The sequence below is a fragment of the Pholis gunnellus genome, assembly GCF_910591455.1.
Source record: "Pholis gunnellus genome assembly, chromosome: 17".
NCBI classification, from domain to species: domain Eukaryota; kingdom Metazoa; phylum Chordata; class Actinopteri; order Perciformes; family Pholidae; genus Pholis; species Pholis gunnellus.
This window is the reverse complement of record NC_136544.1, coordinates 17,091,385-17,112,310: the sequence shown is the minus strand read 5'-3', so window position 1 is coordinate 17,112,310 and position 20,926 is coordinate 17,091,385. Positions and strand designations below refer to the sequence as shown.

At 46.0% G+C, this 20,926-nt stretch overlaps 1 protein-coding gene across 1 annotated transcript; it reads left to right on the top strand.

Moving 5' to 3' along the window:
* The first annotated feature begins 141 nt into the window (after positions 1-141).
* On the top strand, positions 142-20,926 carry ttyh3a (tweety family member 3a). The gene is made up of 15 exons (XM_079177861.1): positions 142-545; positions 923-1,093; positions 3,977-4,146; positions 5,944-6,055; positions 6,237-6,457; positions 6,892-6,987; positions 7,802-7,874; positions 8,622-8,697; positions 11,393-11,448; positions 12,141-12,233; positions 13,009-13,101; positions 13,828-13,964; positions 15,289-15,462; positions 15,878-15,953; positions 18,854-20,926. Exons 2-15 carry the CDS (start codon positions 968-970, stop codon positions 18,959-18,961), a joined length of 1,611 nt encoding a protein of 536 aa, XP_079033987.1. The 5' UTR covers positions 142-545; positions 923-967; the 3' UTR covers positions 18,962-20,926.

Here is a 20,926-nt window from a genome sequence, read left to right as displayed (position 1 = left end):
ACGCTACGTGAATCTCTCATCAGCGCGACACTATGGCGCCTCTGGGCCTCTGGGGGGCGCTGTTGGGTCATTTTTGTGCCGGTGAGGTGGGCTGTGTGCGGACCGGGCCGGGTGAACTGCCAGCTGGGTGAATGTCGTTAACAGTCGCTGTGTTTGGCTCCAGTCTCTCTCTCTGCGTCCAGTAACTGGATGGAGGTTTTGTCTTGTCTGATCGATGGTAGTGGAATAAAACTGCAAGAGAGGAACCGAGGAAATACCAACTAAACAAAAACAGGATGTAAACAACCGCGGACCAGAATGACAAGTGGAACAAAAGAGACTTCTTCTTCTTGTGTTTCTCCTCCGAGTCTCAGCGGACTGAACTAACCGGGGCAGCTAAACCGGCTAACGTTAGCCGAGTTAACGCTAAGCTACATAACGGGTATAACTAGCTCTAAAAAAAACAACTCCTTATTTTTTCAACAAAAAAACTAAATGGATCACGTGCACTCGGGAGTTTACATCTAACATTACAACAGGACCCCAGTCAGCAATGCAACATTGACGTAAGTTGGCGTGTTAACGAGCTAAATAGCTTCGGGTTAACGTTAAAGCTAGCGTTATAGCTACTAGTTAATGTTAGCAAGCTAACTAGCTACTACATAAGCTAACTAGCTACCAAATAACGTTACATCAGTGTTTGTGAAGTTAGCGAGCAGTTGTGATTGTTATTACTAATTTATATAATCTAATATGGCCAGTTTTTAACTTATGTATTCCTTAAAATCAACAATTAGACTTGTTTTTTGATTGGCCCAGTCCAAATAACACTTTAATGTTACTATCCAGACTAACTTTGTTCCTCGCGCTAGATGAGCAGCGCTGCTCTTGTTCCGTGTTTCATCTCGGGCACAGACGGACTCTCCTCTCTGTGTGTTTACAGCTTCTAGCATCCTCTGTGAGTGGATCCCGGTGACGTTGGCTCGCCATGGCAGCAGTGGTGAGCTACTCTCCACCATGGTGGGTGAACGTTCTGCACAGACTTCCACATTTCAACCTCATGTTCGAGCAAACGAGCAGTGATTTCCGACCGGAGGACTGGACGTATCAACAGGTAAAATAAACCCCCACTGACCCCCTTTGTCTTGCATCAAATTACCCAATCTACAGATGTTTACTACAGATGTTTATTCTCAGTGTTCAGTATTTTAAGATGAATATATCCTCCACATTCTGGAACAGGACAATAAGACGTTCTGCAGGTCTGCAGTCTTATATTGAAGTTAGAATGTATCGGTGTTTCTCGGTGACAGATGACCAGTTTGCACCTGTTCCCCCTCTTCACCTTGTGATCCATGTCACCATCTGTGTGTAGCTGTTGTTTCCACGTCTTGACCTTTTGACAGACATCAACCAGCTGGCATCGTGTAGTGTGATCCGAGCCACTATAGTTGACCTAAACCGCCTAATTCTTTATATTTAGTCAATATCTATAATTCTAACCTGTACTGGTTATACTATATAAGGGGCATGTGGTCTCTGGAGTAGCTTTGCAGACCGTAGCTCCTCAAGATGTGTGGATTAAAGAGGTTCATGGTAGCAGAGGTCCATAAGTAGACTGTAGACGGTGATCAGCTGAGACTGGGGGAGGGGAGAGCAGCAGGGCATGTGTTCACAAGTTTGATATTAAAGAGACTCTCTACATTTAGTTCAAGTGATACTTTTTTTGTCGTTTTTTAGGTGTTTACCATATTGTCATTGATGCAGAAGTTGTTGGTTTCTGTTGCGCCTCAGTGTGTGCAGGTTTTGCCTCTCAGAACTCACACCCATTAGCTTTGACCCACAGGATCCAGTGAAATGACTCGGCACATGCATGCTGTTTGTGATAGTGTCAGATGGCACGGCATTAACTTGAGATTAACCCTTTCTGTTGAACAAAGAAATCCTGCAAATCCTCCTAAGAAATTCTGTGGAAACTGTTGAGTCAACTGTTAACAACTAAGTAAATCCGCTGTCTCGTCGGATGGGAGGTTGTTTAATTCATCATCGGCGTGAGAAAGAGTTAAATGTGCCAACATCATTTAACCCTAACATAATGACAGTTGTCTTTAATTGATTTAATAATGGACTTTGTTTCTGCTGCACCTTTTTCTAAATGCATCATTACCAGCTCTTCTGTGGTGCTGTGGGTTTTGAAAAGGCTCTGAGAGACTGCTTGTTGAGTGTGTGGCCTTACAGCGTCAGAGACGACCGAGGACGGAGTTTTAAACACATGGGAGGAATTGGCAGACTTGGTCGGGAGACATAAGAGAGTGGTGCGTCCATTTCACAGAGCCGGTATGATTCACAAACAGCAGAAGTGAATCATCGCTCCTGAGAAACAGGAAGACGAGTTCCAGACATGCATCGTCGTCAGCGTGGGGGGGGGGGGGGGGGGGGGGTGTTGAAACTTGTGCAGACGTTCATGTTTGAAAATGAAAGTAATCTAAAGTGTCAAACGCTATAAGTCCTCGTTTCAATTTGACTAACTTGTGTTAGGTGTCAGATGTTTGCTGTCAGGTTTCTTTAGTAGAAAGAATGAAATAGTTCAGACAAAATTAGTATTGTAAGGAACGTATTGTTCACCTGAAGTGTCCCCGGAGTCCATTTACTGAAAAAGGTCATTTTACGACATCATTGTGAACATTTGTTCGGCTCTCTAAAGTATAATCGGAGCCTTTTTCCTGGTAGGATGCAGGAAGGAATCATTGGCTCGATAATGGCTGCAGCTGTTTGGCACTCAGTGTGTACGGCTAGAAGCTCAATGTAACAACATCACTATTTAAAGAGGACGTTCAGGTGATACAGCGGTTAGAGCACATTATGTCACTCCCTCCACACCGTTATCTCAACAAGAACAAAACATAAGAGGTCATCATTAACCACACTTATTATCACACAGTGATGACAGGCTGTAGTATTGTCCGCTGTCAGTGGTGCTCGCGTTAGGACGACCTCATGAATAAGCAACCCTGGGTGGAGGATGTGGAGGCAATGCACCAAAAGTAACATGCAGCACGCTTATGGTTTAAGCGTGTTTAATCGTGCGACGATGTAGTAGGGTTAGCTATAGATGCTTTCACTATATATTTAAACAATGTGATTTGTGATAAATAATCATCAGTACTGTGGATATGATGACTAAGCGGGTAAAGACAAGTAATAGAGCAGCTAAAACAGTCAGAAAATAACATCACTAAACTGTACGGCAGCCTTTAAAACCAGGGAAAGACATCACTAATGCCATATTACAATATCCTAAACCTCAGACAATACGTAGTCTCATATCATGATGTCAACATAATATCTATGTTTGGCCGTACTCCTGGATCGCTGTGGCACTCGGTGAGCTTTGTTTGGTTGAACTGTGCAGAGCAACATGTTCAATGGTATTTGTGTATGTGATCATCCAGTCTGTCATTTATTCACAGTATCACAGTCAACACTACACAGTCTCTCCACATATTATGTTGTCAAGACGGTGCTTTGAACCCGCAATTGTTCCAAGATCGAGCTCCTCCGTTGCCATGAAACGGGTCCACGGCCGCTGCATCGGGGCGCGTCGGTCGCTGTGATGCGTCTCTGAGAGAACTGAACGAGCAGATCAAACATCAAACCCGGCTTCTTAGATAGTTTTTGTTGTTTCCTTCCCCACAGTTATGACCGCGTTATTGTGCATTAATGAACGGGACTGTTCTGTACGTCATCGAGTACATCGAGCATCTGTTTCTTTTCAAATCGCAGAGAAAGATTAGAGTGCATGCTCCACTCCACAACACCTGCCCTCAGTTTAATTTAGGACAGAGAGGAAGACATCTAATCTATTTATTAAAGCTGAAAGTGTAATATGTTCTGCAGACAGGAAGGCAATGCATTTGGAGCTCTGTGTTCCTCTGTTATTGATGTGAAAGTGGTATCAGCTGTGAAGTGTCCATAACCCCGTCCCTCTGTCCACCAGTCCATCCTGTTGCTGGGAGGTGTGGCGCTGGCCTGTCTGGCCCTGGACCTCCTGTTCCTGCTCTTCTACTCCATTTGTCTGTGCTGCCGGCGGAGCAAAAGCGAGGATCGGCCCAACGCCGACTGCTGCTGCACGGCGTGGTGCGTCATCATCGCAACGCTCGTCTGCAGGTGAGGATTCAGAGCGAATCGTCTTTAAGGTGCATTCACCAGTTGTACCGTTGCTGCTCGCTGCTTTGCATTCACACACCTAGAGACAGAGATGCAGGAAGAGGCAGGGCACCAGTCAACAACGGACCAATCGCAGCTGAATATGTAAAGCACATGTGGTCAGCAGTAAACACCATGGAAAGCTACGGATACATAGAGATCCAAGAACTATCCTGACACAGCTCCTGTGTGTCATTCAGACACCAAACCTTCTAACAGCAGAGGGTTGAAACCTTCTTCAGTCGCTCAATAAAAGAAAAATATACTTTATAATTCAACAAACAAAATGATTCCACGGTCGAATGAAATCACAGTTCTATGAAATAGCTGAAGGACTTCATGTCCCCCACACTGAGCATCTAAGGCCAGACGTACACTCAGACTGACAGCCACACAATCGCATTGATAAACAAGTACGTTCTAAACTTAATTGGAATTTTTAATGAAAACTGCTGAATGCATATTCATTTGGGCTTGTAGAAGTCACAGTGGGGAGTGTACAGTAGTGCTGTGGGAAATTACATTCGTCTGTGTGCACACTTTAAAAGCACAAAAGGCGACGGCAATACTATAAACGTTTTTTATGTTTTGTAATATTTTGTTTTGAAGTAGATCGTGCTAGAACTGTTCCGTCTGCACATGCTTCCTATCACTGAACTCTGCATTAGTTTCCTGTTTTGCTGCTCCGGTTGATGGGCGACTGGAGAGCCATACCAGCTGATTCAGAGCAGCACAAAGAGCTTCGGGGAGCCGACGAGTACAAGAACTGCATCACAATCACTGCATCTGTTTAAGTGTGTTTGAGTGAAAACAGGAAGAGATCCTTCATTTCTTTGTTCTGCTTTTGTTCTTTGAGGGAGTCGGCGCTTTGCGTCATTGCACAAAGCGCTGCGCCGATACGAACAACATTCTCAACAGGGGTTCGCTGTGACCGCCGCTCCTGTTCACCTTTTCCACACTGCAGAGTGTGAGAGGAAGAGATTAGCAGCCCTCCAGGAAGCGGGAAAACCCATTGATTCACTGAGTGCTGTTGGCTTCCACTTGGTCTGCCTTCAGCTTGGAGTGATTTGTTTATCATCACCATCATCACCGTCATTATCATGCCTCTTGATAAAATCCACTCTGTTGTAGGGGGGGGAGGTCATCAAAAAGACAGACAGCTGCCACACAGGATGAGATATCGGCTCTTAAAATCAAGTTTATTTCAAGCGATATCACTGTGAAAAGCTTCTCCTCTCTCGTGTATATCAGGACAGAGCTTCACAAAGTGCACACAGATGAGTTGTCAGAATATTTAATTTATTTTGGTTGAGGCACCTGTACGAACTCTTTCCCATGCAGTCGCCGGAACTGTTTCTCTGCTCACCTGAGGCCCGTGTGTCTGCTCGAACCGGAGCCGATCTCCCGCCTCAGTACGGCCTTTGTCAGCCGTGGTGTGTGTGTGTGTGTGTGTGTGTGTGTGTGTGTGTGTGTGTGTGTGTGTGTGTGTGTGTGTGTGTGTGTGTGTGTGTGTGTGTGTGTGTGTGTGTGTGTGTGTGTGTGTGTGTGTGTGTGTGTGTGTGTGTGTGTGTGTGTGTGTGTGTGAGAATAGCTGGTCCATTCCTGAGTGTTTCCATGGTTCTGTATGGGCTCTTTCTGCTGCAGCTGAAAGGAGCCTGTTGACTGGCCTCTCTCCTCTGCCTCCTCTCTGAGTCTCTTTTGGCTGATCCCCCCTCACCAACCCCTGTCTCCCCCCCCTCCCCTTTTGTCTCCCCTCAGCGCTGGCATTGCTGTCGGTTTCTATGGGAACGGCGAGACCTGCGATGGAGTGAACCGGCTGACGTATTCGCTGCGCCACGCTAACCGCACAATCACTGGAGTGGAGACTCTGGTAAGACCCGAGAGCGCAAATTCCACCAACGTGTTTAATAATTCATCGCCCGTCTGCCATGAGCATCGCTGGTTTCTCTCCCCCCCCCCCCCCCCCCCCCCCGACCAGCAGAGCTGTGTAGTGAATCACCATTCTTCTTTCAACTCCACCGTGTCCTTGTTCGCCCCTGTGCTGGCTCTAGGTGTACGACTGCACATCCTCACTGAACCAGACGGTAGAAAGCAATCTGCAGCAGCTCGAGGGCCAGTATGAGCAGCACGCCGACTACCTGTCCATCATCCAGAAGCTGCAGGGCCAGCTGGACGAGCTGGTCAGGCAGATGGCGGAGATCCCCTTCTGGAAAAGAGCCGACATCTCCCTGGAGGAGCTGGCCGTCACCATCGAGCTGTACGACTGGTACAGGTGAGGCCGTGGTAGAGCAGTCGTTCAAACAAAAGAGCCCCCATAATGCAACACATTACATATTCAGCTCCTGTCTGATGCTGCAGAGCAAGGAGTGGCAGCAGTGAGCCACGCCAGACAACAACAGACCAAGATTCATGTGCTGCTTCTCTTTATGAGACGCTCAATGCAGACTCTCACTCATGCACACTCTTCTCTGAGCCCACATGTTGTGGGAAAAGTTAGAAGTTACGAGTGTGAATTAGGAAGCAGATGCGACTAATGACTCCTGTTTCTCATTTCTCTAATTACTTGTTTATTATTTCAGAATGTTCTTTTATGAGCAGAGAGATTATTGTGCTCGCTCTAAAGATTGAGCTCTATATATATTTTTAGGAGCTGGTGTTGCTGTGCTGCCCATGGCCATCTGTTGTTAACGACATGTGTCCTCACAGGTGGCTGGGCTACACAGGCCTGCTACTGTTCGACGTCCTCATCTGCCTCCTGGTGCTGTTAGGCCTCATACGCAACTCCAAGGCAACGCTCATAGGGTGAGTCTCAATCCCTTCAAACCATTCTGCCCCGGGACATTATTTTAGTGGTAATAAATGTACCTGAAGCCATCAAGGCCACCTTGTCATTATCGTTTAGTCGGGATGAATTTATGCCCCGTAAAGATGTCAGCCCAGCCTCCATTCATCCAGCATCATGACCCTGAGATCCTCAGTATTTAGGGGGATCGCTAATGACACTTAATGACTCACTTAAATCTGCAGCTTTGACCTTAAATCTGTTGTATATTCAATAGAGCAGCTATAAAGAAGGCTATTTGCATTTTATAGGCACTACAAATAATACTGTAAACGCTGTAAAGTCTGCCAAAGAAAGTGAGACCACTTGGACCGCTCAGCCGCTCCCCTTTTAGTGGTAGATCAGAGCAAATAGGTAATCAAATACATTGCACACAGTACGTTAAATAAGTCGTAAAAATGCTTAATTTAAGATTTTATCATCTTTTAAGGTAAGTCAACAAGTAGTTTGTTTTTCCCCCCATTTCGCACTTTTGCACATCATTATTTTTAAGCCGTATTTAAACTTAATTAATACGATCTGTTGACGGGCTGACCCACTTTCTCCTTTTGTCAACACAGTGTTTGTTTGTTGACATGAGATTCATGTTTACTGACTAAAGAAAGCTGGTCCAATGTGACGCATGAGCGTGGTTTAAGGACCACCGTAGTTAGCTTAAACATGTCTCCAGCTCCACTGTACAGGTGAACAGTATTGCTGTGACTCTGCAGGTTAAAGGTACTTAACCCCCCCCCCCCCCCCCCCCCACCGCCACCCCTCCCTCTCTCCCCCCAGGGTGTGCTTGTTTGGCGTAGTCGCTCTGGTGATCAGCTGGGTCTCCCTGGGAGTGGAGCTGGCCGTCTCAGCGGTAAGTGTCTCCACCGGAGCGTGATCCTGTTTTTCGGGGTAGAGCTGCACACTTCATTACGTATAATTGGGTAACACGATTTTTGTGTGTGTGTGTGCTCAGCCAAGGACTGCAGAATGTGGCCTTAGAGGGACGTTTTATTTTGCTTAATCTGGAGAGTTGAAGGGTGGAGAGGTCGATCAAATGTGGCGAATAGAAACACCTGCATGATGTAACGCAGGGCCGTGCAGCAACCTCCCCTCCAGACATGTTCAACACATCAAAGTTCTTCTGCTTCTCCCTCATTGAAAAACACAGAATCTATGAATATGTAAATATCGTTCATTTCAAATGTTTGTCTCTTACTTCTCTGAAAAGCCCGTTCTCATGTTATGAACTCTGGAGGTTTCATGTTTCCTCATCACACTTGTGTAAGTTGTATAATCTGCACAGTGAAGCTCAAACATCCAAGCGACAAAGCAACGAGGGATTTACGTTGAATAACTACAGAGTTGTCGTATTTGGTTTGACATTTTTCTCCTCAAGCTAAATGATTGTGATTGGCATTGTCGGCGTACTATTGCAGCCGTTCACAGAAGACCAAAGCAGCTAATTTGGCTGCTGTATGGAGGACAAAAAACGACTTTATTGATGCTTGGACCTCAGCTGGTAAAGGAGTCGCTGTCACGTCGTTGTAGATTTAAAGCTGTAATCAATCACTCCCTCGTTCCATCCAACATGACAGTGTTGTCTTGTTTGTTTTTCTAGACCTCCAGTGACTTCTGCGTGTCTCCTGACACGTACGTGACCAAAGTGGCAGACCAGTATGGCGTCGTCAATCAAGGTATGAACAACACACGAGTTTCACTCACAGGGCTGCCGGGGCGGTGTAATGAGATCTCTTTGAAATGGTGAATATTAGTCATGTCACGCTGAAGAGGACACTTTAGCCGTTTAGTTGTTTAATCCCCTCCCCCTTCCTGCTCTCAATGCTCTGATTATGGTGCAGCAGTGAGGCGGCATTGTTCTGAAGAGCCGGGGCTCCGTGTTGTTGTCCACGGCCCATAAAAGGTCTCCAGAAATGACTGCCACATCTGCGGCAGGGTCAGGAGGGCAATGAGCTGCCTTTTATACGCAGTACAGAAGCCTCTAACACATCTCCGCTTAGTGATTACCCAATCTGTCCCATGATGGGGGGAAGAAATGATGAGTGCCTCGGCTGTGTATGAGGGAGATAAGAGCAGTGAAGAGGCTCAAAGACACGATATGTTTCCTACATCCCTTCCCTCCAAGGACTTCCTGCTTCACAATGTCTCTTTTTCCTGCTCTCCTCTCTAGAATATGCCGATTGCTTCATGCACGAACCAAGCGTTTGCTTAATCAGGCCAGGAAACCAGAGCATCGGCTGTAAACTTCCTCTTTGCACTAAACCGTATTCTGAAGCCGTGTTTGGCTCCAGGGCTGAGTTGTGCAGAACGGGGGGTTTTCTCTTCTATATTTAACCCTCTAACACATGTTATCTGTTCAGCCGTTTGAAAGAAATCCTTTCATATTTAGAATTTTGTTTGATTCTATTATGGAAATATTGCACACAGAGAAAACATAGCATATGATTACAAACCCCAAGATATCATGTGTCCGTACATCACTTCAGAAAGGGAACATCTTGCTCCGTTGTTTACAGCACATGCCTTTCTGAGAGAACAGCAGACAAATCTCCAGACAGCACTAAGTGTGTTATTATTACGGCAGATTTATTGCTTTCCTCCGCTCCATAACTGCTTCTTGAACCTGCATCATTCCAACGACCCTCATTGTTATTTTTCATTCCTCTGCTTTCTCCTCGTTGCACAATTGTGTCGGACACGTGGTCTCCATCCCCACACAGAGGGAGCGGTAACGTGAGCGATGTGTCACGTGGCAGCCAGTTTGATGGCTTCATTTGTGAAACACTTAATAGCAGCAGTGACTGCGTCTCATTACAAATGATGCAGGATGTTTGTCTCAAAACAACTATATTTAAGTATTTATTCAGTCTAAGCTCTAAACCATTTGCTTGATAACAAAATATCCTATTTTGCCTCGTTAAACATACATTTGTTTGATCATTATGAGCCATAATTGAGTCTTCTTTCAGCTCCCTGTGTATCGGCACAGTCGACTCTTAAGCGATGCAAGAACTTCAGTTGCTCCGTCTATTATGAAGGAATCTGCTCCTCCTGTATATCTGTGTGTGGGTGCATGCGTGGCCTGATTTGTACTTCTCTGTACCGGAAGTCCGCTCGGCTGCGTGGGAAAGCAGCTCCCCAACACAGCAGCGAGCGCCGACGTCACTCTCGCCATGAGCCGGGTCGGCGGCGGTGTTCTCACAGCTTGTATTTGTGGACGCTTTGCTGTTGCCTTTGAGTCACTCGGTCGAGGATTCCTCATCCGATCCCACTCACTGCTGTGGGTTAGCAGCCCCAGTGGGCTGTAACAGCGTGTGAAAAGTCCAAAACCTCAATTATAACTGGTTTTACTTCCTGGTGTTCTGTGAACAGAATACAGGTTTGGTCATGTTGCAGTTCTAACAATAAGCCCAGAGAGGATTAAACCGCTCTTGAGGGATGTGTAGCTGGAGCCTCTGTGCAGTAAGAAGGGTTTTACCTCAGCCTCTCGCTGGCTTTGTGTTCTTGTTGCTGCTGCATCATGGGAAATGCACTCTCATGTATACTATTACAGCACGTGTGAATTTTGTTCTTTTGGAACATTTCGCCCGCAGAGCTCAGGATTAGCTCAGCGGGAGCGCAGTTACAGAAGCAGTCGAGCTCTAACGAGGCGAGCGGGGAACACGACGAGACAAGAGCTGGAGAACAAAACACGACGTTAGCAGAGTGTCGGCCTCTTTCACCGAGAAACAAGGTGGTGGAGGAAGAGGAGGCACAATGCATCGGGAAATAAGAGACAGAAATCAACTACGTTTTCATTAGTGAGATAGGAATGAGCAGCTTCAATATAATAAAATGCAGTATTTAACGCCATTTGTGCACCGTGCTCATTCTAGTCCTAACATATTGTGTTCAAATATCTGACGAGCCTCCATGTCAGGCTGCAACTAAAGATTGTTTTCATTATCGCTTCATCTGCCAATTTATTTCTCCGTTAAACGATTATTTGTTTGGTCAATAAAATGACGGACTATGTCACAACTAACACCAACTCTCACAGCCAACTGACAGTCCAAAGCCCAAACGTATCACTGCTCGACCAACACTGTGTTATTTGGGACTATATTGATATTTTGTCATTTAAATACATCCCATAGTGATGTGTATATATATATTTATATAGGCTGATGATGTTTCTAAATAACCCTAAACCTTGTTCGGCTTGTTTTTTTTAACTTTTAGATACTAATATATCTGTAATCAGCTAATATCAGCTGTTTTATCTGCCGGCCTGATTTATCTGCTCAGACTGATGGATGAAAATCATTCTTTTCTTCACGTGAACTTATGTGACTCTGCTAACTTTATTCTTGCTGTCCTTGTTATCCACAGACATCCTGCAGCACTACCTTAGTTGCAGTTTGGAACGAACGAACCCCTTCCAGCAGGTTTGTTGCTTGTTGTTGACTCTGGAATTAGTCGTGCGGTTCAAGAATCGGGTCAGAAACGGGCTGAAATGTGCAGTGTATGCCGAGCTTTAACGTGGTGATGATAATACTCACATCTCAGCAGCAACAACACTCTACACATATGTGTGTATGATGCATATGAAGATTTCATGTGGGCGCAATGAGTCACTGCCTCTGTTTTCCATGTAATAGTACAATACGACCCAGGAAAAGTGATGCAGAGAAGCTCTTCGTGTGTGTGTGTGTGTGTGTGTGTGTGTGTGTGTGTGTGTGTGTGTGTGTGTGTGTGTGTGTGTGTGTGTGTGTGTGTGTGTGTGTGTGTGTGTGTGTGTGTGTGTGTGTGTGTGTGTGTGTGTGTGTGTGTGTGTGTGCGTGTGTGTGTGCGCGTGCGCGTGTGTGTGCGCGCGTGCGCGTGTGTGTGCTGATAGAATGCTCTTACATAAGAAAATGTGTGTTAGCAGCCAGAGTGTGAGAATGGCACTCTCTACTGTGCATCTTTGGTTTGCATTAATGGACTTCCTTCAGCACACCACATGAATAAATCACAGCTTGTGAGTGCTGTTGAAGTCCAGCCGTCTATTGTTAGAACTACAGTAAAGAAAAGGAAGCTATAGATACGACATAGAAGAAGCCTTTCAGCTCACATCTACAGTCTTCATACTTGATTTCAGAAACTCTCCGGGAGCCACAAAGCGTTGGTGGAGATGCAGGACGACGTGTCTGAACTCCTGCGCTCTGCCACCAGAGAGTACAAACAGACTCAGGTACGTTTCCGGCCTCGTCACTACACTCTTTACCAGACATGCCACATTCACAGGGTACCCGCCCCCCCCCCACCCCCACCAGGCCACAAGCTGTCCCGCACTATTGTACTGTTTGTGGTGCCAGTGAATGGGACCACACGACTGACCTGCAGAGGAGTGAAGTGCACCTGCCTCCACATAAAGATGTGCTGACGGCCCACCTGGGACCCGCATTATGTCCATTTAGCCGCTTTAGGCTTTCAGCGGCCCTCGTCAATACAACACCGCCGTATTGTCCCGGCGCCGGTCCCTTACGCTGTGTTGACAGAGGAACAAACGAGGGCTGACATTGGGAATAGAGAGGGGGCATATTTTCACTTCACATGCCCACACATAGAAATGTGCTGAGGTTGAGGAAATGTTTATTATCAGACGGGTTTTCCGCCGGAGGAAGAGTCTATTCAGATGTATCATACAGTCAAATCTGCTTGTTCAGCTGGAGCTGCTGTGTTCTGTTGTACGTTGATGAGAGACGCTGATAACGAATTTGATTTACTCGTCACCTGCTTCCTTCTTTTTTTGCAAATGTTTGCGTCTTCTATTCTTGACTTTTTGTACCATTGACAGGCAGGAAACTATCACTTAGTGACATTTTTATAATGCAGATAATGAGAATTACATTACATTTGGGGGTTCTGAGGTTATGGTTCCAAGCATGCCCAGATGCCAAAGTTGGACTTCAAGTTAAGCCTGTTTCCAAATTGCTAATTGTGTGTTTGTTTGTTTTTAATTCCAGGGAAGTTTAGAAGAGATCCAGGGGATCCTGAACACCACAGAGATCAGTCTCCATCAGCTCACTGCCCTGGTGGACTGTCGCAGCCTGCACATGGTGAGCAGGGAGGAGGAAGACTTACAAACCGCTCTCACAGAGTCGCTCCGTCTCGGATGATAAACGGGGGGGCCTGCTGATTGATCAGCTGCGACGGCTTCGTAGTGCAGCTCGGCTGTATAAAAGCAACCTTTCTATTCAGCCGAGTGCAGCCGACTACACCTGTCACCACCAATAATGTTTTGCCGTCCTGTGTGCGAGTTCTTGTCCAGTTGATGCTGGCTTTGTACCGTTTCTGAAGCGGGCTGAACGACAAGTACTTCGCTCCTTGCGATGCTGAGGAGGGTCGTCCCTCAGTGGCTTCCAAACCCCGAGTGCACAACGTGCTTTCTGCTTCCCGCTCCGCCGTCTCTCCTAAACATCCACCCGACGACACTTATTACTTGATGAAGATCGGGGCGTCTCCAGCAGAATACGGAATGTGTTTCTGCTGTGTTTCTACAGAGTGGAGATCCTCTATCGTGATACTGTTGGGTGTAGTGCTCAAACCAAATGCGTTGCCTTCCTTCTACTTTGCCAACCATGAGCTCATTGGTGTGACCTAGTTTAAAGGAGAAATCACAGCAGATGCATTTTAAAGATTTTTAGGAAACTCTAGCCCTTTTTTTACTACTTCTGCATCTTTGTTTTGCTTTCTCTCCTCCTTGTGTTTCTCACATGTCCTGCTGTTTTTAATGACCTGGTCCCACATGCCATAATAACCGAGGTGTCTCTCCTTTGCTGCAGGACTTCGTCCAGGCCATGACGGGGCTGTGTTACGACGGACTCGAGGGCCTCATCTACCTCGTGCTCTTCTCCTTCATCACGGCTCTCATGTTCAGCTCCATTGTGTGCAGCGTGCCTCACACCTGGCACGGCAAGAGGTGAGACGTCCACCGGCCACACGCTCACCCTTCAACTCCCCACCGCATAGGAAGCGCTGCAAAAAAAAAAGCTTTTAAGCAGAGTTTGCGTGCGGGACTGCGTATACAGTGAGAAATAATTTAAGAACATACGCCTATCAATAAATGATGCTTTCATGGCATTCCTCATGTTCCTCTTCAGCGCTCGCGGTAGAAAAGCAGAAGTAATTTGGGATAAATAAAGCTGTTTTTATCACCGGGACTCGTCCAGAAGGCTCCAGCTGCTTCCTCAAATACATCGCTTCCCGTTACCCCCCACTAATTGTGCCGTGTTGGCCTAAATCTATCGTAACCGCCGCCTGGCCCGGTGGCTCTTTCTGCAGCAGATGGGTTAAATTCATCCTGATTGTCTTCGTCCCGTCAGCAGCAGATAAGGTTTACGAGGAAAGTGGTCTCCCAGACGCAGCCGTCGGCTCAGCTGCACCGCGTAATTAACTGATCCCGGCTAACAATCGGGAGCCATGTTCATCAGTGTGATCTCAGCTGGTGCTTCCTGTTATACAACAAAGGCTGACACGCTACCAGTGTGTTGTCTCAGTGGTCCCTGCTGAGCGTGTTCAGCGTTACTGTCTAATTCATTTGACCCTCCTGGAATTAAATGACGACTAATAATTATTATGCTGCGTTAGTTTACCTAGTGTAGGATTATTATTATTATTATTATTATTATTATTAAGAACTGATCAGTTAGTAAGTCGCTGTTTTCTCTGATATGCCCACTAAGGTAAATGTGTTTTTTGTACATTCATTGCACTGAATGAATCTCTATGAACTGATGGAGAAGCTCTGCTGTAAGAAGCCGGTGGGCTGACCACTAGAGGGAGACAGGCGCCACGGTGTCGGGGTCATTGTTGCTGTTTTGACCATGTTGAGTTGTTGTATCGCACATATTGGGCGTCGTTGTTTGAAAAGAATCCAGTGGACTCGCATTCTCTCTGCGTGAGACGGCTCCTGCTTCTGTGTGACAACGTGAACAAATGCATTTATTGTCCTGACGCTAAATAATGGCTTTTCATTTTCTGATCCAATTACACGAGGCTGTTTTTACCGCCTTTGTTCAGTCCCATTAAGGTCAGCGGGAAAGACTGCGTCGTCTTTGCTTCATGCAGCAGAGGATTCATCTGGTTCTCTTCCCCCTCCGGCAGCGCTGAGCGTGAATCAAAGCGGGGCCCACGTGGCTTCTTCCTGCTCCTTTGTTATCAGTCAGACAGGACGGGGGGTCCCTCTGGTGGTGGTGGTGGTGATGGTGGTTTTCACTGCAGTGCAATGTGTGATGTTTTTGCAGGAACGAGGAGGACAGCGAGGACGAGTCCCTGAGCCACGGGGGGAGGCAGAACCACGACAACCTGTACCGGGTCCACATGCCCAGCCTGTACAGCTGCGGCAGCAGCTACGGCAGCGAGACCTCCATCCCCGCCGCCGCCCACACCGTCAGCAACGCACCCGTCACCGAGTACATGTAAGTCACCGCTTCATGTGGTAGTGAACGGCAGAAGGCCCGGTGTGAAGGTTGTGTGGCTGATATTAGATACATGATGTACTCATGAGCCAGTTTTGTCCCCAGAGAGGAGCCAAGCTCTCCTATAGAAAGCCATGCAGTAGACAGCAGATGCAGCTGTTGCTCTCCAGCTGTGGAGCCTGTGAAACTCAAAGCCGCCGGCGGCCTCATGATTCAAGCTCATGTGTTGGGGAAGCTGGGGGAGGGGATCTGTTCTCTGGCTCTTGTGTTTTTAGGGCCTCGGTATGCTGAAAGCTGACGTGGAGAGTTCCTTGTGTGCAGTGTTTTTGTTTCATAATCTCTAGAGCGGCGTGTCGGGGTTTATGCACCGCTCAGCTTGTTGTGTTTGATCTCAATGTGTGTTTGATTTCAACAGGGCTCAGAACGCCAACTTTCAGAACTCTCGCTGTGAGAACACGCCTCTGATAGGACGAGAGTCTCCGCCGCCCTCGGTAAGTGTCGCATTTCCTGTGAAGAAAACACAAAAAAGCACATGAGCGCTGTAGGAACACCTCTGGGTCTCTTGTAAGGGAGTGACCATCAGCCCCTTATTCAACAAATGATCCAGGAACTAACATCAGGACTGAACTAGGAACTTTGCACGTTCCTGTTTGCGTTTCCAACACATCTGAAGAAACACGGTTATCACAAAGAGTCAAAAAGTAATCTGTGTTTGATGCTCATTTAAAACCATCAGCTCATGTTTTTATATCACTCACTTTGTTTCCTCATCGTCGCTCCCTTGACTTCCTGTCTCTCTCTCTCTCACACACACACACACACACACACACACACTCAGTCTTTGTTTTTAAGTTAAATGAATATCAAGAGTACTCAGTACTTCCTTGTTTTGTGAACAACACAAGTTGAAACAGCCGCGGTGTCTGTTTGACCAATCGGCTTTAATAATGGCTGAACCACGGTAAAGTGCTGCTCCCAGAGCAGTCACGCGTAACTGGAACAGGAACTACGTTTTGTTCCTGGTTCTTCCGGTCGAAACGCAGATTTAGTTTCTAAGTTCCTCAAAAGGTTCTTGGTTTCAAAAGAACATTGCTAAACTCCCCGTTTATCACTGTACCACAGAAGAAAAGCAGACATGTTACATACACATGACACACAAACATTATGATGTGATGGTATGCTCGTAGTAGTGCGTTACACTGTTATATTTTAGAGTAGTAGTACTGGAACGAGACAGTCGGGGAACCAGTATTTGAAGAGATCATTCTAGGGAGGTGAAACTAAAATGAATTTCCCTTCATGCATCAGTATGTGATGGTGTCAAACCTGACATTATATTGATCTTAGATAGCTGTGTGTGTGTTTGTTTCTTGTCTTTTATTTGATACAAGTTGGAAAGAAAATACAGAATCCTGCACACATGCTCCGTCATTTCTACTAATTTATTGTCCTTAGACCTTCATCGGGCACATTCTAGACCAACGGCACCGTTCATGTGTAGACGACAGGCTTGAGTTTCTATTTGAAGAGCTCAGTTACATTCTTACAGTTCACGTTTACGGCCTTTAAACGTACGTATGGTGCAACTTGTGTGTGTGGACTTTGCCCGACGACGGTCTGAGGACTGAAACGTCATCTTCATAAAACAAGCGAAGGACAGAAAGCCGGATTCTGTGTTTCCCTCCAACTCAACAGTTTGTGATCCTCTACCAGACTTTATGGTGAAAGAACCTCTTTATAGTTGTGACGTGTTACTAAGTTTAAACGTGTGTGAGGACCAAACCCTCCTGCCCCCCCCCCCCCCCCCTGACCTGAACCCCCCCCCAGTGGCCATGTGTCAGCCTGGAGCTGGAGCTGCTTTGTGTATCTTCTCTATACTCTCTTCTTGTCGTTATTTTTCTTTCTTTTCTTTTTTTTGTTTGGTTTTCCTGCGTATCCATCCAGTTGTATTTGACTGCCGTGGACAGTAACAGCGGTCTCAGCTGGCAGTTAAAGCCTTCGGAGAGTTCAAGATCGTTTTGGTAACCTCGTCTGCTAACAGGTACTAAACATGCCCGCCTCCTCCACCTGCTGGCCTGCTCCTCCTCTGTGCCACCTCCCACACTCCCAGCTCCACTCACCCTCTTTGCAGGCCCCTCCCCCCCTCCCTCCCCCATGTCCTGACTCTTGCTAAGTGTCCCACCTGGTGTCTCACCTGACGTTTTGTTCCCTGTGGCCCTGGGCTGCATGCCCCCCTTCCCCCCTTGCACCACAGCTGTACTGGGAGGAACATGTGAAGCTCCGCCTCCTCCCTGAGGCTCACTGTAAACTATGAGTCAACGTTAAACGGCTCACTGATCACCTGGATCTGCTCTGTCTTTATGGATTCAGTTATTGGGTGTGGGAACAAAGAAAGAGCAACTTGAAGGAGCCACTTTTTATGATTTATGGCGTTATTTTACCCACAGCTACAGCATCGTGTGGTGTAGACTAATCTGATTTATATGCTGTGCAGTTGAACTGAACACATTTAGACTGACGGATGTTCGGGTCAATCAGTCAGACGTTACCTCCTCCGACAGATGAAGGTAGTCTGAAGTTATTTAGTCTCAAAACTCTCGTCGGAAATTGGACAAAACACGACTTTTGGAGCCCAAAAATAAAAACACCGACGTATTATCGGCAGATTACAGCTCTACTTATGTTTCTTTAACACGCGAGGTGAGTCTTGAGCCCATGTTGGTGCACATCCTCAACAGGCTGTCCAAGAGGCTCTGAAGGCCGATCGCAACATAAGACAAATATCTTATTAACTTAGTGTTTCCACTTGAGTTTGAAATGCAGCCTTTTCGTGCTTGTATCGCCTGTATTTAAAGAAAAACAAAAAAATGCATGGGAGCATCCTAAATGTTTATGAATGTGCACGAAGGTCAAAAGCAAAAAAGTGAAATTATTGAAAGTAGAGTTAATGTTCTGTATTTACACAACTCCTCGTCCTCTGATGTGGTCGTCCTCTGTCGCTGTGATGTTCTCTCTGTATACGAGTCACTTCACGTCCCTTTAGAGTCCAGCGGTGTGGAAGGTAATCTGTGTCCCTGGTCTGTGGAGTGAGTTGTGTAGCGCTTTGATAAGTCATATCGGTGCATCGGTGTTCCTCCACTGCTGCTTTTTGATGTTTTATTTACCTGAAGGGTTTCTTCTCACTCAGCAAACGGAGACTCTGAGTCTGTTTGGAACAGATCCATTTTATTTCAGTCGTATAATAATGAAACATCCTACACGGACTGTGTTTTTAAGGAGTGATTTTATCCCTATTTGTCCTACTTGTAAGTCATTACTTTAACCATAAAGAGGTAAAGCGTGAGTCATGTTTTGTTCTGCGAGTCATTTTCTCTTCTTTATTTGAACCCAGTACACCTCCAGCATGCGGGCGAAGTATCTGGCCACCGGCCGACCCGAGCCCACCGACCCTCCTCCAGCTCACCCGACCCCGCTGGACTCATCCCGCCTGCAGCACTGACGCCCTCTGAAGCCTCTCATCCAGTCAGTCTTCTTCTGTCTCTCACCTCTCGGTCACTCCTCCACCGTCTCACTTGACTTCAAACGGGAAAAACCAAAATGTGCGTTTTTTTGTTTTTGTTGTTCAGTTGAAGCAAAACCTGATGAATCTCGCACGTCATAGTGCTCATACTTCCTCCACAATCCTTGGCTGATGTTTACGTTTACGGGACTCAATGGGTTCATCTGCAGCTCTGATGTGACGGAGCCTGAACTGACTTTCTACACTCTTTACACGTCAACGCACCGCGACACATCTAACTCGGCATTGCAGTGGACTCTGGAAGTGCTCGTAGACTAACACCGACTACTACTGGTTGTTGATTTTGTTCTGTACTGTACTGCACTCTCTCCTTGCTGTGGGAGAGAAAAAAAAGCCTCACACATGAATGTGGGAGGAATCCACTGTTGTTTCTCACTCGGCGTAGATTAGACTCATTTCACAGCGCACAGTCTCTCTGCTCGAGGAATTTAAAATGCAGCTCTGCTACGTTTGCATCTCTCTCCAGTTAAAGTTACCGTACTGTATATCACACATGGGCTTGTTTTTTGTGTTAAATCTGACGTCTGGGACCAGTTTTCCTGCAGTGTTGCACGTCTTGCAGGTATGAAATTGTTTTTTTTTTGTGGCTTTTTTTTTTTCCTTTACCTTTACATTGATGAGCCACTATTCTACAGTAAAAGACTGTAACTTGTGAAGCTGTGAACTGTATTGTGGCACATGCTCCCAGAGGACAAAGAAGAGCTGCGTGATGGAAATGCAGCTGTTTGGCAAGAAGAGTCTCCGCAGGGTGACGACGTTCAACAAAAGACGAGAGGTTTTTATACTACTGGAAGAACTTTTTATTGTTACAGCCCTTTGTAGACGACGGCGAAGCAGAGACAGAGATGCTCGTGACGTCTTCTGCGACATTACTCCAGACTTTTTAAGGATAAGCTGCCTCTTCGCCAGACTGCTTGTTATTCTCTCCATGTTCCTGTCGGGTTGTAAAGCCTCGTCTCCCTGAACAGAACTGGGAATTGTCCCCCCACACACACACACACACACACACTTGATCTTTGCCACCAAATGCAGCAGCTTAGAGGCAGAACCTCCTCTCACAAGAATCTTAATGCAGGTTTAATGCGACAGTTTGCATACGAAGAGATAATCTTAATGCATTGGCAATGCAGCGTCTCACAAATGTGTTTTAGCATTTTCTAACTACGTAGATGAGCGCGGATGCTGTGAAGGGCATGAGATTAACTCTGCTCTCGCTCTACAATCTGGAAACCTGCTGACTTCCTGTTGAAACGTGACGATCCTTCAGGTGTTTGTACTTCTGCTTGCTTCTCTTAGATGTGCATTGTGACCAGTACAAGAGGGGATTCTGTGCCAACAAGTGCAGCACAACTCTTCTGCTCTCTGAATATCTTCTTAAATGTCTTAACTCGAGGCCACTCTGTGAAGTTGACCGCTCCTGGTTGCTTGTGTAATCAAATGAGACTTTTTTTTCCAAATCATTTATGCTCTTAAAACATTATTACACCGACGCAGTCTTTGTGTTTTGGGGTAGTGGTCATATTCTCTTTGTTGTTTGTAATGCAAGGCGGTTGTACAGATTATAAACATTTACAAATGAAGGAGAAAAAAATTTCAATTTCTTAAAAAACGTATTCCTTTTTTTATTTTTATTTTATTTGCTTTTAGTTTTGTTTTATTATTTTATTTTAGACTCTCTAGCGAGCACAATGTGTTGCTTCATTAATGTGAATACGGTAAATAGATTTGAGTTTTTCTTTGAGTTTCTTTTCTGGAAAACAAATCACTAGATGTTATTTTGTTTTATTTTATACATCCTTTTTTTTGCAATCTCTGAAATGTGTTCGTGTAAAAGCTGTGGTTATATTGAGCTTGAATGCTGTGTTTTAAAATTAAACAACCTTA

Bases quoted from the DNA above. Each gene is read 5' to 3' on its own strand.
- ttyh3a (XM_079177861.1), top strand. From the start codon at position 968: ATGGCAGCAGTGGTGAGCTACTCTCCACCATGGTGGGTGAACGTTCTG. The intron at 1,094-3,976 runs GTAAAATAAACC...TCTGTCCACCAG, and splicing joins AGGACTGGACGTATCAACAG to TCCATCCTGTTGCTGGGAGG. The intron at 7,875-8,621 runs GTAAGTGTCTCC...TTGTTTTTCTAG, and splicing joins TGGAGCTGGCCGTCTCAGCG to ACCTCCAGTGACTTCTGCGT.